Source organism: Musa acuminata, unplaced genomic scaffold (genome assembly GCF_036884655.1).
Source record: "Musa acuminata AAA Group cultivar baxijiao unplaced genomic scaffold, Cavendish_Baxijiao_AAA HiC_scaffold_1138, whole genome shotgun sequence".
Lineage (NCBI taxonomy): Eukaryota > Viridiplantae > Streptophyta > Magnoliopsida > Zingiberales > Musaceae > Musa > Musa acuminata.
The window spans coordinates 3,989,453-4,006,113 of NW_027021350.1; the positions used below are offsets into that span (position 1 = coordinate 3,989,453).

A 16,661-nucleotide genomic window follows, 5' to 3' on the forward strand; every position below is an offset into this window, starting at 1 on the left:
CATATTCTAACTTTTTGTTTCTGAGTGAAGTCCACAACAACAACAACAACAACAACAAATCACAAACTCAACAATCCCAACAAAACTACAAGTCAATCCATCACTGAATCCCAACCACAGGTATGCACTGATACTATAGAAAACCTTTAATCAAAACCATCACTTAAATTATCACGTAATTGATAAAGAATTCTATGGTTTGAAGCATTTGACAATGGCCAAAAAAATTCTGGATTGTCAACTGATATGCAAAATATTAAACACACACATCATGGAAGGAAATGTATTCTCTCCAGAAATCTTCTTAATATGAAATTGTCGGATTTCAGTAGCGAGAAGAACACCTACATCATGTTAAATTTGTTAGATGAATAAAAATTCATAGTATCAGCAACTAATAAGCCACTGTTAAGAAATACAAGACAATTGAGATAAAAAAAATGATCAAATTGCATCTAAATTACATATTCAGAATTTTGAATGAATTTAGACAACCAATCTGAGTCTACTATTCCAGTTTTGGAAGTCACAAATGAATTAAAATAACTAATATCAATTCTACAAAACAGTAAAAATTGTCGGAATAGGGAGTAACTATGTCGGGTATCAAAACAAATGATAAGAACAAATAACGCTCCTGAGAAGATTGGAACAAACTAAGACATTGGCCTAAAGACCCCTAATCTTCCTTCGTGTTAATATAGGATTAGTACAAGCATATAAATCAGAAGAACTTTGGCTTCTTACCTGCCGCAAGCTTATCAAGAAAAAAAGAAAAAATGTAATCCTAATTCCTTTTGCAAAGGTTGTAGCATTCAAATTCTTCTGGTCACTCCACTATTTAAATCTCTAGAGGCAGAACAGGAAGTTGGATTAACTCCTCTTCTTCCTTTGGGGCATGAATTGTAACATGATCTAGCAAAGGAGTCATGAATTGCAAAGCTTTAGCTAAATTTTGAAAGAATTGAATGTTGCTAAACTTAATCCAAATGCCCTAAGTAACTTCTTTAGAGAGATCAAGAAGAACACAAATATGAGTAAATTTACCTTTAAACATATATTTCGTATCATAAAATCAGATAGATATATATACACATATAATACCAACAATAATAATAAATCAATATGTTCCAACTATTTAATGTTGGCTACATACATCTCCCTCTACCTCTATGCAAAGCAACACCCTCTACCAATTTATTATATTCCATATCATATAATAATAAATCTTTAATTGTTATTAGACTCTGTGCAAAGCAATATCCTTGATTAATTAACACTTATTAAACTTTCAATAGATTTTGGTAAAGTAATCTTCCATCTCACTCTACGTCTCCCCAAACTAATTATTTCACTTGCAGGATTAAAGTGTTTTCCAAATACATATTTAGCTTTTGTCAATGATCGACATAATTACTTGTGAATTAACATTCGCATTTCTAATAACACAAACCTTTATATGTATGAGAGTAATCTAACACTTTCAGAGAGAAAAGAACCATTGGTTCCAGAAGGCTAGTGCTTACCCCCGACATGCCCCCCTTCGGAAATAGATGTTTAGTGCAGAAAGGCTCCAACTGTACAAGCCTCCAGCAACAGCAGCATGAGTTAGAGAAGATGCTGTCAAAAAGGAATAGTTAGGTAAGGGATTTTCTCAGATTCGGCCTCAAAGCTTTACCAAAGTAGTTGCGGATCTCTGGAGTTATTCTCTGGATTAGATGGGAATGCCTGCGGAAGTTCATCAAGGTAGAATCAGCAAATGAGAATGCGAGGCAATCAACACTAAATACACTCAGGAGTTCAAGAGAGTGAAGTAAAAAAGAGAGATTTTATGAGAGAGCACCCTGGACGAGTGTTGATTTTCTCGAATTGCTCTAAAATAAACATGACACAATTGTGCCTCAAGGACATGGCATGGAATGCCTCCGACAATTCGTACATGCTGGAGACATTGTCTAGGTAAACTTCCTGCACAATGAAGCATACTCAACGCATCTTAGGACCACAGGCTAAATTTCATTACAACAACTAGTGAAGCTTCTGAGAATGGGAAAAAAAAAAAAAGACAATGTAATTTCTACCCACTTGTGCAATGGCATATTCACATAGGCGTTTAAGACCCTCAAGAAGATACTGATCTGCAGCTCGTAGAAGATCTTGCGCGATATCAGTAGTGATCTCAACCGATCCTGTGTATATGAATCTGCAAATGAACAACCAAATATTGTCAGACATCAGAACCTTCAGTATCATGACCAGAAGAAGGAACTAGACTTACCTCATCATCAATTCAAAGACCTCCCATCTTATGTTAGGAATCTCAATGTCTCTTGCATCCTTCTCCTATAACAAAGTTGAAAGAGCAAGATATTTTCAATCAGATCTTACCAGACAAGAAAATAGTAAATTACCAAGCACTTCCAGAAAGAAAACTTTTCAAAAGACTTAGTTCATACCATGATACTATTATAAGTTTCGAAAAGCTTATGAATGTTTCATTCATGTCATATTGGGCCAGTATGATACTATGATATCAGCATGGCATCCGTGAGATGCCTTTTTCACATAATTTTTGTTCATCAGCAAGCATGAAACCCATCATATATCTTGTCTAACATGCCTTATCATGGTGGCACATTTCCAGCAAATGATATTCTGACAAAAAGTTAGATTCTTGATAACACTGACAGAAGGGCATGTTATGAGTTTCGGGATGCATCAAACTACATAATATTTGCACCCTGGTGACATGAAGGGATCAGCTTTTATCAGCTTTTTGACTTCTCTTACAAATCAGCATTTCTAATATGCATCAAGTACTAAGACCATCTTAGTGATCAAAGATATGATTCTCACCTTCTACATGATTATTTATGTACAGATAGGGCCATAGGGGATTTACATTAGCATTTACAAAGCAACAAACTTTTGAGGTGGCAACTTAGTATTTAATTTATCTAATTGAAAAACCTGTTCACCATTTTGTTGTATTCAATAACCAAAGCACATCAAAACAGAAAGATATACATCTTTGCATGGCATATAAATGCTTTATTTATGACACGTGCTATAGCATCTTTATATCAAATAATAGCCGTTTTTTGACAACATTATTTCCATACATCTGATCATGGTAACAGCTTAATTCTGAAGAAAAACAAGGATGGTTGACACATGAGTTCCCTTACCCGGTAGCCACCATCAAACATTGCACGAAATGCATCCGAAGAAGCAAGCAGAGCAATTCTGTGTGCATAAAAGCACTTGCCTGGAAAAGAACAGATAATGAACATTTAGATATTTAGCACATAACTAATAGCTTCCTTTTAAATGAGGAATGTAGCATACATAAGTTACTACATATGGTAAGAATAGTCCACAACCTTCAACTAAAAAGGTAACATCTGATAGCGTGGAGCTATTCACATACTGCTCGCCCCGGTACACCTACATGAACAACTTGATTAATACTATTACAGGTATATAGCTCTGTTATAGCATACTAGACAGACTCGTCGGGCCTTTGCATTTGTCATGTATTTCTATATGATAGCATGTACAAGTTTTGTTACGTAGCAAAACATATTTGTACACAATGGATGCACATGAAGTCCCACCATCAAACATTCAGGATATTGATTATTTAGATATCAATTATGACATGCGATTCTTTTTTTTTTCGTCTTGAGCAGTAATCTACTAATGTATCCATGTTCGTTTCAACTAAAATAGGATTGCTGATTTCAAACAAGCAATCCACTTAAGAGGTCAAAACTGCAAAATTAATGCCTCCTCTTCACTAATAAGAATACCCAGTAGTTCATTCATTGTCGTAAGGCATATACTTTTGCCTCAATTTCTCCAATGATTTATAACAATTAGATCACAAATTCGCATCTCTTTTCTAGCATATGCTTATTGCAAGATAAGTGATATTATAGATAAGCAAACAATTTTCATTCTCTATTTAGATAAAAGGTTTATACTGATCAAGTAATATTTATGTTTGATCAGTCTCAAGAGTCAAGACAGACAACTCAAAAAAACTTTGAGTTAGAAGAAGAGTAGCCAAAGCAATTACATAAGCACTTTCAAATTCCAAGTAACTAGCTCCAAGAATTGAAAAACTGACCCTTTTCTATATGTTTTTGTATTTCTGTGAATATGGGACATGTTTTGCTGCTAAAACTGCTTAGAAACAAAATTAACGAATGCCTATTTTAGTAAACCTGAGGTGAGGGGGATGGAGAAGCTGCATCAACAGAACAGAGAGTCAAAGATTTTTTAGCCAACTTGTAAAGAGCAACTGATGCATCTTGCTGTTGTTTTAGATTAGTCGATACCAGTAGTTCGAGAAGAAGATCAAGTCCTACATTGACAATATATTGCTTAATTTCCTTAGTTATAAAAAGGAAGAAAAGCAGAAGGATGTTGTGGTTGCTGGACAGATATAGTACCATTATCATCAATGAAAATAGTTCTTTGATCCTCGAGTGAACATAAATGAGCAAGAGCCAAAGCTATACGTCTTTGGATAGCCTTCTCTCCAACTCGCATCAGATATAATAAATGATTTAGTACCTACAAAGGCAAAAGACAAGAAACACCATGTCTACATCCATTAAACAGATCCACCAATTAAAAGTAGATCCTTATCGTTCTGAATATATACCGCAATAAGCCAAGAAATACAGCAAACAGAACTTACTCGCCCATTAATCTTCTCCTCTAATCTCTTCATTGTCTTTGCTACACAGTCCTTAGTTGCCTGTAATTGAAGTAATATTTTTCAATAAAACTTAGTTCAAAATATAAAAAAAAAATCAAAACAAGATCAATATACACATTAGGAAGCATGGATCTGGCAACATCAAAGTGCTCAACATACCTGGATAATGAATTCACCATCTTGTAGCTTCTGAACACCTCCTACCTTGATAAAATCAGAAAAATTATCCTAACAACAAAGACAAGAATAAGAAGCTTGTGTCCAACCAATAGTTCTCAATTTCACATTGCAGCATTATGCAAAGAAACAGAAAATGAAATCACAACAAAGGAATATTTTGATGTAGTTTCACCTCATTCTCTGCAATACCATAAAGAGCAAATGCAGCATTATGTTGCAAACATCCATTTTTTGAGTCAAGAAGTTTAAGAAGAGGCACCAAACCGCCATTGTAGACAATACCAGCTTGGTTGTGTGAGTCCTAGAGGGAAATTAAAAGGACTTTGAGATAGAGCAAAAACGAGTCGTTGTTCATCAAGAAAATGAAGCAAATCCAACCATATATAAGGAGAAAGAATTCAATGTGCTGTAGTGTGGAAGATGGATATTGATATTAACAAGAACATTTTTTTTCAAAAGCATTTCTAAGAAGCATGAGGCATATTACAAAAAAGTGGTATAATATCAATTAGTATCAAGAAAAAAATTATAAATCATTATCACTTCTAAAACTGAATTTTCCCCTTCTTTGGAAGTATATAATGGAAGGGTCCAAGCATACATGATAATCAAGCTAAGGGGAAAATGAGAAAAGAGCATACAGTGTGTTATTTACTCATCCGGTGTCAGAATAGCCTAGTAAAAGACAGTTGAAATTTTAGATATCATGGCACAAGTATGCTACAATTCAAGCAAGGAAGTGAGCTATGAGAGCCCAGTCCGAAAAAGCAAAAGCCCGGGACATGTATACATATCATTGGAATAAAAAACACAGAAGGGAAAGAACTAAAATGAAAACTGCTTTGCTTGTTAAGAATAGTGTTCCAACAATCACCGAACTGAAATTTTAAATTAATAAAATAAAGTAGTAACTATTAGAAGCAGCTGTTGCACAGAGCATATATGCTAGTGTACATACACCATACACAACTAGCACAGTATTAGTAAGTGTACCAACAAATACAACAATAACAACAAAGCCGTGAGTGTGTACCAACAAATAAATTCTCAAAATAGATAATATAAACTAGATAAGCTTTTTTTTTTCAATCATCACCCGAGCGCATCAGACCCTAGACTGTCACAGAGAACAAAATGATAACATGTATAGAACTGATAGAAGTTAATATGGCAAGGGTTTGAACCCTCGGCCTATGGGAAAAGGACTCACTAACACTACTAGGCTAGCTTGTTAGGTATTAAACTAGGTAAGTTTGAATATTTTTTATGTATGAAAACCTTTGTACACTTTTCCCACAGAAGGTGTGATTCAGCAAATAACCACATGCTTTGTCAGCTAAGACCTTGCAAGATCAGCTTCAGGATTGGGATTGGCTTTGGGTAATATAATGGGGATTGGTATGATTAAGTTCAGAACTTTCAAGTTATGTGCCACCATCATTTTCTTATCCAGTTAAGCACATGGCTAACTACATAACAGTTCAACACAGCAATTGGTATGATTAAGCTCAGAACTTTCAAGTTATGTACCACCATCATTTTCTGATCCAGTTAAACACATGGTTAACTACTTCACAATTCAACACTACTTTAACTAATGTTATTAGCAGCCTGAGTAAGCAATTTAGCGAGTAGCATGAACGAAATAGAAAACCAGCCAAACCAGAACTTTCAAGTTATGTACCACCATCATTGTCTTATCCAATTAAACACACGGCTAACTACTTAACGAAATAGAAAACCAACCAACCCTATTGTTCATATATCACTGACCAAGATAAGAAGTGAATGTCATCCTTGTACCAGAACCATGACCCAAAATGTTCCATGTTTTTTGTAACTAATATAGATTGAGTATCGAACTTATCCCTTTTTAATGGTCCTTTATGCAAATCTTAAGTTTTCAAATAGAAGATTAAACATAGAACTATAATGCCCTACATGAGAAAGAAAATAAAAGAAATAGCTGAATAAATTATCACTGACGACAGGTTTAAATAATGTCCCTAGTAACAAAAACATATAGTGAGAAAATTGATCAAGAACAGCAATGCTGAATAAATCAAGTATTTATAGATCAAGAAATAGCAAAAATGTTAATTTAAATATAAAATGTCAGATTTATCATACAACAAAAGAAAAGGCTAAACATTAAAGGGTAAAATATATTTATAACCTGGGCCAGCCTTCCAAGAGCAAAGACAGACATTGCCTTAAGTTGAATATCTGGGGACTGAAGCATCTCGATCAGAGGGCGGACAGCACCTCTCTGAACAATATGCACCTGCAAGAAATCAAGGTTGCAGACAAATGTCAGAAACAAGAGCATATCCTGGTGCAAATTGTTATTATACTTTGATAGGCCAAAGAGAAAAAAAGTCAGGTGACAAAGTGCCTTGCAATCTGAATCGGCTGAAGCAAATTGCCCTAATAGTAAAGCTGCTTCCCTTTGACTCTCCGTGCAACATGAACTGCAATTAACCATGCTAGATTGAGAAAAAAAGTTGCATAGTCTAAGTGAATTTTTGGAAAATTGCCTAACCAACCGAAAATAGTTGATGATCAATAAGATCTAGAATTACAATGCAAATAAGAATCTTTATCAAGCACACAGATCTCTGTTTCACCATCTTCAAAAACTTCTTACAACATATCATGCCACTTGTAAAGTTCGAAGCCAAAGTTTGGCTTTTACAACTTTGTAAGCAAGTTGATAGTTCAATCCGATGAGTTTCAGTAACTTTTGTTATTAGGAGGAAAGAACCATTTATACTTCAAGTAATGTATGTTTCCACATTTGTTGATTGTTATTGTTCTCCAAGTTTTTAAAAGCACCAATCACCAAAATGAACCAAGGTCCCAAATCGCCCAAGGCGCTAGGCGCTCGCCTAAACACCCACTCGAGCAAAACGAGACACTCCAAAATATTAAAATATAAAAAAATATATATTTTATATATAGCAACGACATCAATGATGGAGGGGGATACCACGAAGGCAACAATGATGGAGGGAGCTGCAAACAAAGGCAGCGACAGCGAATGTAGGGTTTCAAAGCAGGGCCAACTGTACAAAGGGGGGGACGGACCAATTAGTGTTAGGGCTCTTCTCTTTAGTTGGTTCGATTGAACCAATTTAACTGTTCAATCGAACCAAGAACGAACACAAGCCACCTTCACTTGGGTGCTCGCCCGAGGCGCCCGACGCTTGGACTCAAGCGAGCACCCAAGCGATGCTTCAATGAATCACATTGCCCAGAAGTTGTGTAAGGCACTCAAGCCTCGCCTCACCCGAGCACCTAGGCACCTATTGAAAACACTGATTGTTCCTAATTTTTTTCCTTTTTTGGGCTTCAATAGATATTTAATTGGAGTTGAAATATTTTCAATAAAGATTATGATTATGCAATGCTCTTGTGAGTTCGCAAGGATTTGACTAATTGAATAGTTTTACATATTGGTTGCTTTTATTTCGACTACTTGATGAACACATATTAGAAACGTACATCCAAAGCTTTTACTTAATTGTTGTTCTAGTTTGCAATTACTAGGAGAGATAGAGACATTATAACTGAAATTAGTTCGCACATATTGCACATGAAACACCGGTAACTTGCCATTTTCCCAATTAGGAAATTCTAGTCATATGATTTTGTTTATTCTTTTTTGTCCATGTTTTCATTTCAGTTTAACCCAAATATTAGTTAAGAATTGCAAATCCATATTGCAGGTTTTCATCTTTCATGGAAGTAAATCATAAATTGTGGATAGCATCTTTAGGGGCCATGCCCTCATAAGACCTTATTAGTTTATTCCAAACTGCAGCCCACGTGTCCTTTTATGAATGTAAGAGAAGTTGATGTTTATTAAAAAATAAAAATAATAATCTACTTGGAGAAATACAAATTATTCACAGTTCAACCACATTTGCATGCAGATGATAGTCAAATAGAAGAGCTTAGTGTGACAAGGTTGCAACATGGTCATTCAAGTTTCCAAGTTCATTCTTTTCTTTTCTTTTATATGCTTATTTACATGTTTCAATATGAGACTGAATAAGATCATTTTGAACAAAGAGCTTAGTGTGACTAAAATTTGTAATGTTTTGCTTTCAAACTCATCGCTTGGTCATGTGAACAGAAAATTGTCTTTTCTATTGTATGAACCAAGTTAGTGAAGTCTACCATCCCTTGGTAAGAAAGGCATTTGACAAAATTGCTTTATGGTTCAAAGCAAGGTTATCAAACTCACTTCCCTACCTAGGATCAAAAAGGGGTTGCAAACTTGGATCATATGATAGGATCATAAGATCCTACAAATTATAAAAAAATAAAAATAAATAATTTTAAGATACATATATATTTAAAGAAATTTATAAATGAGAATATTCCAAATAGGAACATCTGAACATTGTTTAGCAAAGATTGGTTACATATATCACCATAACTTACATTGATAAATGGGTATGTAAATTGCCCATGTTGCATTGCATGTCCTAACGGTTTCTAAATTCTTAATTTCTTATAAGTATGACTTCCCTATTATGTAAAGGAATATTGTGTTTGGCATATTAGATATAATTTTGCAACCTCTATGTTACACGAACATTACTATTGCTTTGTAGAACTTCAATCTAAAAATTATGAATTGTACTTTTCGATTATATTAAAGATAATACCTCACGGTATCAATGTCATTATGATCAAACTATAACATATATCATTAGATATGGGATGGATGGGAAGAGAATGTACGAGATGGGAAGAGAGGAGAAAAGATGGTAGATGGGAGAAGGTAAGAGGGGAGATAAGAAGAGAGGTAGAAGGGAGGAGAGGAGAAGAGATGAGAGAAGATGTGAAGAGAAGGAAAGGAGATGGAAAGAGAAGAGGGGGGAAAAGATGCAAAGAGAAAGAATGGAGATGGAAAGAGAAGAGGGGGGAGAGGAGAAAAGAAGGGGGAAGATGAGAGGAGAAGAAAGAAGCAGAGACCGAAAGAGGGTAGGAGAGGAAAAGAGAATCCATGCATATGGCAATTAGCAACAGTCGACGACGTTGACAGCAGTTCATTGTGAGTGGCAGCAATGGCTAAGGCTCGTCTCCTCATGGCTCCTATGGGCTGCAGGAGAGAAGCACTGATCCACGACAATGAATGGCCAACCAGAAGATTCGCAACACTCTCTCGTCGTGAGGGATTATGGCTCACGCTCGTCTCCTCGCTCCTTTGTTGGCACCACATATCGATTCGCCTTTGAAGGTGAGTGTTCTTATATCCTGGGTTGACTCGACAAACTCGTCTTGACTCGTCCGAGTCAACCAATCTTACATAGTCGAGTCGATTCCACCCATTTACATTGATCTGATCTGAATCGTCAGGCCTGATTTGGGCTGTAAGATTGCATGATCCTACAGCCCAAATTAAGAGTTTGACAACCTTAATTCTGAGGCAACTTTAACATTTTCTTCAACCAAATAACAAAGTTTAGATTCTCATGATTTGAAGCTAGCTCTAAAGACAATATTGTTAGCCAAAGAACCTTTTTATAGATTTCAAATCACCAACTTGAAAAGAACGATGTGCAGCTTTTTAAAACTATCTGCTGCATTCTATAAACAGTCCAAGGAATCAAAATTTACTTTATTACCTAACATATAATGAAACAACCTGGACATTATTTAAGGATAAAACCAGATGAACAAAAAGGCAATATTCAATTCTAGTGATACCTTAATAAACCAATCACTGGCTGTAAAGCTCCCGCACGAAGAACTTCTTTCTTTATGTTAGGGGATGAATGAACCAGATTCCCAATAACACCAACCTAAATACCAATAACATATAATCTAATTATGATATTGGAAAGAATCAATCACAACAAGCATAGTAAATGCAAATATCTTTAAGATTTAGAAAATGTATGTTTATTATGATATATAAAAAGAGAAGGTAATAAATACTATTTTAATGAAAATCTAGCATGTATAATTAACAACATATTTTTAAAGCTGCATAAGGGTTACCACAGCCAATAACAGTTCCATTGGGTATTGCATGCCCAGAAAATATACTCATGTTGCATGAGATAGTTCCAAGATTTCTTGTTAGCTGGTCACCATACAAATGATGTACATCCAGTTAATAATTTCAGTAGGAATTATTTGGCTAATATTCTTTTCCAAGCTATGCCAAAGCTGACAATTATCAACTAATTAACATCCATGATAATTCCAAGATATATATCTTGTTGAGTCTATGACATCATTGACTCTTGAATGCCCTTCTTATTCGATAGTGTTTTAGATTGCTAGAAGAAGTATGTCATTTCCATTCTGTCACAGAAATATTCATGATTCTGAAAAGTGAAAACATTGTACTATGTCAAATTATTTAAATTGGTCAGTATTCGGCAGTGAGTTCACATGGAATTCCTTTAAATCTAATTCAAGATTAGGCAACGGCTGATGGCTCACAGAATCATGAAGACAGCCTAGATGTGTCATCTTCCCTCAAACATAGTTGCTTGACCTTCATTACTTCTGCCACTTTCTAGATTGGCTCCAACTACTACGTGAACAACCTAGTTACCAAAAATCTTCAAGTATCACTTCCCATGTATATCTAACACTATGAGTTATAAGTTTCTACCTAAGAATCTTCACTAAACCTTTTCATCTACTTGCAAGTCAAAGTGTCCCATGAACTAAGAAGTCAAAGAATGTGACAAGATTAACACCTTTGACTAGACTTTTTTGACCTGGACCAGTCAGTTCAAATGTTCTCAACTCAAAAAAAAATGTCATTCATCACTATTTCTCTAACCTAGCTGTATGTGGTCCAACTCTGAAACAACCAAGCTAATAAGAAGTTTGTATTCATGCTGAGTCTTGAACTAACTGGTTCAAGAAAATAACATGACATGAGATATGTTATAGAAAGATTGGTGTCCACAAGATGCTCTCCCTCCTTAGATCAGGAAGAACCATTATTTTCCAGAATTTGTATGCCTGCATCACCGTCTATAATATAAGCCAAGTGCTATCACTTGGCAATCATCGATATCTGGCACTATCCTTGACCAAGTCACTAAGAGTGAATGGAGGAAACAAAGTGAGGGGAAGTTGATTGGTGGGAGTCTAGGGCAAAGGAGAGAACCGAAGCCCAAAAACTAGGAAGGAAGAAAAGTGATGAAACAGATAGTGGGATCAGGGCATAAGTGAAGAGTAGAGATGGAACTAAAGAGTGAGAAACTGTATATAGGATTCAAAGAGGGTTTCTCTCTCTTAAGATTTTAACCTTTTTTAAGGTGCAAAAAAAAAATTCTTCTTGTGCACTTCAGGCAACTTGGAGCATGGGACAGGTCGGCCAGTCATTTGACCTGATCATTAGTATAACAGGTAGGGTTTGAAGTTTGAACACATTCAAGATGATCCGAACTTGACCTGAGTTGAACCCTACCAATAATACTGAGTTGCCAAGCTTGACTGTATAATGCTCCGTATGACTCAAACCTCCATATAAATAACCTAAGATTCAACTTGCACAAATCCAAATCATGAAATAATATACAATCTTAGTCCACATCTTCATGCTATCAAGACATATGTTGAAGTGCATTGACTCACCGCCTCATAATGGATGGCAGCATCCTCTGATTGAAGCATGAGAATCAGTGTAGGAAGAGCATTGCAATCCACAATCTGTAAAGTAATTTTAAACCAAAAAATAAGTAAAATAGCACCCTTAAATTATTCCATATCAAAGTAAGATTAAAACAGTTAACATAATAACCTGGTTCTTGTTACTATAATTTTTAAATGACAATGTCCGCAAGGCACCTGCAGCTGCTCTCTGTACCTTAGCATCGGTAGACTTCAGCAGTTCAACGAGAGGCGGTATCCCACCTTCGATCCTGCATGGTATATAACCATCAGGAAAAGGAAACATGCTAAATAATTCATAAAGGCAACTAAGTATCATGTGAAAGAACCTGACAGAAGTTTTGATATTGCTGTTTTCATGAGAAAGATTAGTAATTGCATCAGCTGCTCTCCTAATAACACTATTAACTACCTGGCAGTTGAAACCTTTTTTATGCCTTTTTAAGAGATCAACAAGCAAAGGCAAGGCACCCGCATCAACTATGAGTTGCTGATGTTCAGGCTGTTACAACAAGAGAAGTTTCATGAGAAAAGTCATATAACTTCATAGTGATGAAAATGTTCCCACAATCCAAAGAAATATTTTTTTTTAATTAACAGTAGAAGCTAAACATTGATTAAGACACAAAATTTTAGTTCCTTGTGTGCAAGCACGAAAAATAAATCCAATTAAGTAAATATATTATCATTCTACTAAATCAAATGCAAAAAAATAATCTTCATAGCAAGAGATGACTAAATGAAGTGATTTCTGAACTTCTCCAAATTTTCATATTACAACCTTTGTCATTCATAGTTTCATACTACACATCTTGGAACAGAAGAGAAGTTGGATCAGAAAAGTGAGATCTAAATCAATAATTTTATAATTTCTAATGTAAGTTTTTATACACAGAAGCATGAAGTAACAGAGTAGACTTTGGTAGAAAGACCAGCATCAGAGGATAATAAATGACTTGCTAGCTATAGCAACCAATTGAAGATGACACAAGGCAAAAATCCCAGTCCTGATGCCAAAAGGATGTAGGACAAGTTCAAGAAAATGCTTCAATAACAACTTGACATAAAAATGACCAAAAACATCTCTGGTGACTTGATGCAGAACAGGATAAAAAAAGTGTTATAGTGACAATGTGCAGGATGTGATGAAGAAGAAGAGATATGATACTAATTTGAAATAGGATATGATGAAAAAGAAATCAGAGCTGTTAATGTGTCTCGAACAAAATTTGTCAAATATAGTTTTAATTATCTATTTTGGCTAAATCTTAACAAATTTGCTTGTAGATGAATATGGACCTAATGATGTAAATCTGAGGTTAATAGGATTTGAAATACAAGTTAGAATACATCTCCCTTAAGAAAAATATATATAAGTTATTATACAACTTGAAGAGGATACGAGCACTAAATCATGCAGATGAGGTGCCTTTCATAGAGAATAAAAGCATGCAGAGGATGCTCACATGTTGTGGCAAAGAAAGTCAGAAAGCTGAGCAACGCTTGAGCGTAGTTTAGGATCAACAAGAGTCGTGTCTTCCCTGATAATCTAATACAAAATCTATGTAACATGGGAGTGCATCTTGTAAGTACTAAAAGAAATTCTCTACAAAACTTACACCACCAAGTGTCATAAGTGTGCTCAAAAGTCAACGTACCAATGTTCCAAGACATACCTCTCAATTTGTAATTATACATCTGAGAAATAGTTTCATATGTCATATGTAACTTCTGTATGACAACACTACTATCGCAGCATCCATGTTACTGAAAAAAGTATATGGTCTAATTTTTTAATAAAGCAAGATTGTGATCATTAATAGAGATTTGGTATGTAGGAACTCCTACCCCTATCTCAATCTACTTGCTAAGTAGAAAAAACAAAAAAACAAGCTTTGACAGTATTTTTATACACAATGATAAATCATGTAAGATTTTATTTGAGAACCTTTCTTTCCCCTATGTAAGCCCTTTACAGTTGCTTTCACCTCCTCACCTTCCCTCCATCACCCTTCTCCTTTACAAAAAAATGTAATCCAAGTTAAAGCAGACCAAATTTCTTTTTCCTCATCTTTTGTCATTATGCAACATGCTTGAGCGAGGATGTGTTTGATTCAAAGATAAAATTCACTGCACTATTGGTTTAAGTTTCCTATTATCTATTTACTTGTGTATTTATAATAACATGTTATACTGCCATCCATGTTGAAATCAATCATATGAATCATCTTCAGCTTATTAACAGGTGTGAGATTTCATGTGATAGCATCCTGGTCTTGCATAGCTTAAGGACAATATAGAAACTAAACCAATTACCAATTACAGCAATCCCAAGAGGTACAATTTATCAAGCAATCAATAGAGCCAAGACAATATAAGACTAGGTGGAATGCCAAGATTCTACGAGATCCCAAAACATTAAACTGAATTGTTCTTTATTTATCCACACCCCTCCAAACATCCGAAATTGCATAACTTCCCTAGAAATCAAACAATTCCTTTTGCTTTCCTTCTCATCAATCAAAGTAGAAGCCCATCTTTCATTATTTTACCACACATAAAATGTAGTTCCCAGTCCCAATCTTGGTAACTATGATGGCCAAAGTCACAACTATTTTTTAGTTTTCACCTTCACATAAAGAATATAGAAGTACCACAGCAGATACTTTCACTGCGAGAAGACCGAGGGCGAACGCGCTCCCCTTCTCAACCTCATGCTCGAAAGGACGCTCTCCTTCGTTGGCGCTGCCTTCGCTTCCCAGCGGCGGCGGCGGTTCCTGCAGATGCTTTACAAGCGCCGGCACCGCCCCCTCTTCCACAATCACGTTCACGACCTTCTCTGCAGAAAGGATCGACACACAATCTATCAAACCCAAGACCCAAAGGTTTCAGGAAGAAACAGGAAAGGTAAAGGGGAAGTGGGCAAACTGTCCTTGGCGAGCTCCGCGAGGATGTGGGTGGCACGCTTGGCGGCAGCGCGATCGGCGAACCGCCAGGAGAAGGTCCGTTCGAGGACCTGGACCTTGGCCCTGACCTCACGGGCGAGCGCCTGCCGCGATCGCTGGCAGTAGATCTCCTCACCACCGCCCTCCCCTCCCGCCTCCGACTCCGCCGCCGACGCGGCGTCCTCCTCCTCCAGCTTCCGCTTCTGCCTCTTCCGCCTCTTCAGCTGCTGCTGCACCGCCTCCATCGATCCCAACGAAGAGATGCAGAGAGAGGGAAAACTATTGAACATAAAGGGTTTATTTTATTGCCTCCATTATTTTAATCGGATTATTGGATAACTAACTTCCGATCCTCCCTGATGATACTATGGTTGCGATCGTGGATCAAACCAGCCCGCCAGCATCCAACGGCTGTGATCTGTGAAGAGGACGGTTTGGTTTCAAAGTGTGATCGGAGAGGATCTCCACCGATGTAGGAGAAGAGGGCGAAGACCTTACGGGATCTTAGGAAAAGTATGCCGCCGTTCCCCGCAAAAACCACCCGTATTCTGATAGGAGGAATCCTTCGGTGGATCCGACACAGATAGGCAGGTAAAATAACGGGCAATTCATTCGAGTGCTTCAAAGCATCGATCTATTTTTTCTTCCCTCCTCCGTTCGAGGGATCCCGCGCAAAAGAGCACGTCCTTAAGATTCGTGCGTTCCATGGGCGGAAAATGATGGACGGCCATGGATTGTTGGAGCCGATAAGTGGCACGATGGTTATCGAAAATAAGTCGTACCCACTTTCGGTACCCGTCATCTACCTGCGCTCGCGCTCTCATCGAAGCTGCGATGGGCCCCCCAATGAAAAGGGAGGTGGATGGGACCGGTAAGAAAAGTAACATTACTTTTATACCGCCGAGAATATAGCCTTCTCGCCGGTAGGCGAACGCACGCTCGTTTATTATACGTTGTGGCAACATATACCCGTCATTCTTATACCACGAAAACCAAACATCCCACGCTTTCTGCTCTGGCAAAGTCTATCTCCATGGTGATTGGACGTACCGCCGGGGCCAGTTGCTTTGCGTCCACTCTAACGAGGGAGGTGGGATAGGTAAGAACCAACGTGGCATGAGCCTAAACTGACCGAGCCAATACGTTATGAAAGC

General features: G+C 36.8%; 1 protein-coding gene across 3 annotated transcripts; it reads right to left on the minus strand.

The window, feature by feature from the left end:
- Nucleotides 1–104: 104 nt before the first annotated feature.
- Nucleotides 105–15,789, minus strand: LOC104000085 (ARM REPEAT PROTEIN INTERACTING WITH ABF2-like). 3 transcript variants are annotated; one of them, XM_065179163.1, is made up of 21 exons: nt 15,491–15,789; nt 15,217–15,401; nt 12,892–13,064; nt 12,759–12,813; nt 12,527–12,601; nt 10,631–10,725; nt 7,305–7,380; nt 7,086–7,193; nt 5,082–5,210; nt 4,889–4,957; nt 4,709–4,768; nt 4,458–4,581; nt 4,230–4,369; nt 3,384–3,447; nt 3,189–3,268; nt 2,279–2,343; nt 2,086–2,203; nt 1,844–1,968; nt 1,679–1,728; nt 1,527–1,587; nt 105–344 (listed from the first exon to the last, which is right to left on the minus strand). In XM_065179163.1, the coding sequence occupies exons 1-21, from the start codon at nt 15,750–15,752 to the stop codon at nt 326–328; spliced, it is 2,133 nt and encodes a 710-aa protein (XP_065035235.1). In that variant the 5' UTR covers nt 15,753–15,789; the 3' UTR covers nt 105–325. The 3 variants fall into 3 exon arrangements, with proteins under 3 accessions (XP_065035235.1, XP_065035234.1, XP_065035233.1); XM_065179162.1 differs by having other exon boundaries at nt 1,527–1,577; nt 12,693–12,813; nt 15,491–15,788; XM_065179161.1 differs by having other exon boundaries at nt 12,693–12,813; nt 15,491–15,788.
- Nucleotides 15,790–16,661: the final 872 nt, after the last annotated feature.

Bases quoted from the DNA above. Each gene is read 5' to 3' on its own strand.
- LOC104000085 (XM_065179161.1), bottom strand. From the start codon at position 15,752: ATGGAGGCGGTGCAGCAGCAGCTGAAGAGGCGGAAGAGGCAGAAGCGG. The intron at 4,769-4,888 runs GTATGTTGAGCA...CTTCAATTACAG, and splicing joins ATGGTGAATTCATTATCCAG to GCAACTAAGGACTGTGTAGC. The intron at 2,204-2,278 runs GTAAGTCTAGTT...GTTCATTTGCAG, and splicing joins GTCTTTGAATTGATGATGAG to ATTCATATACACAGGATCGG.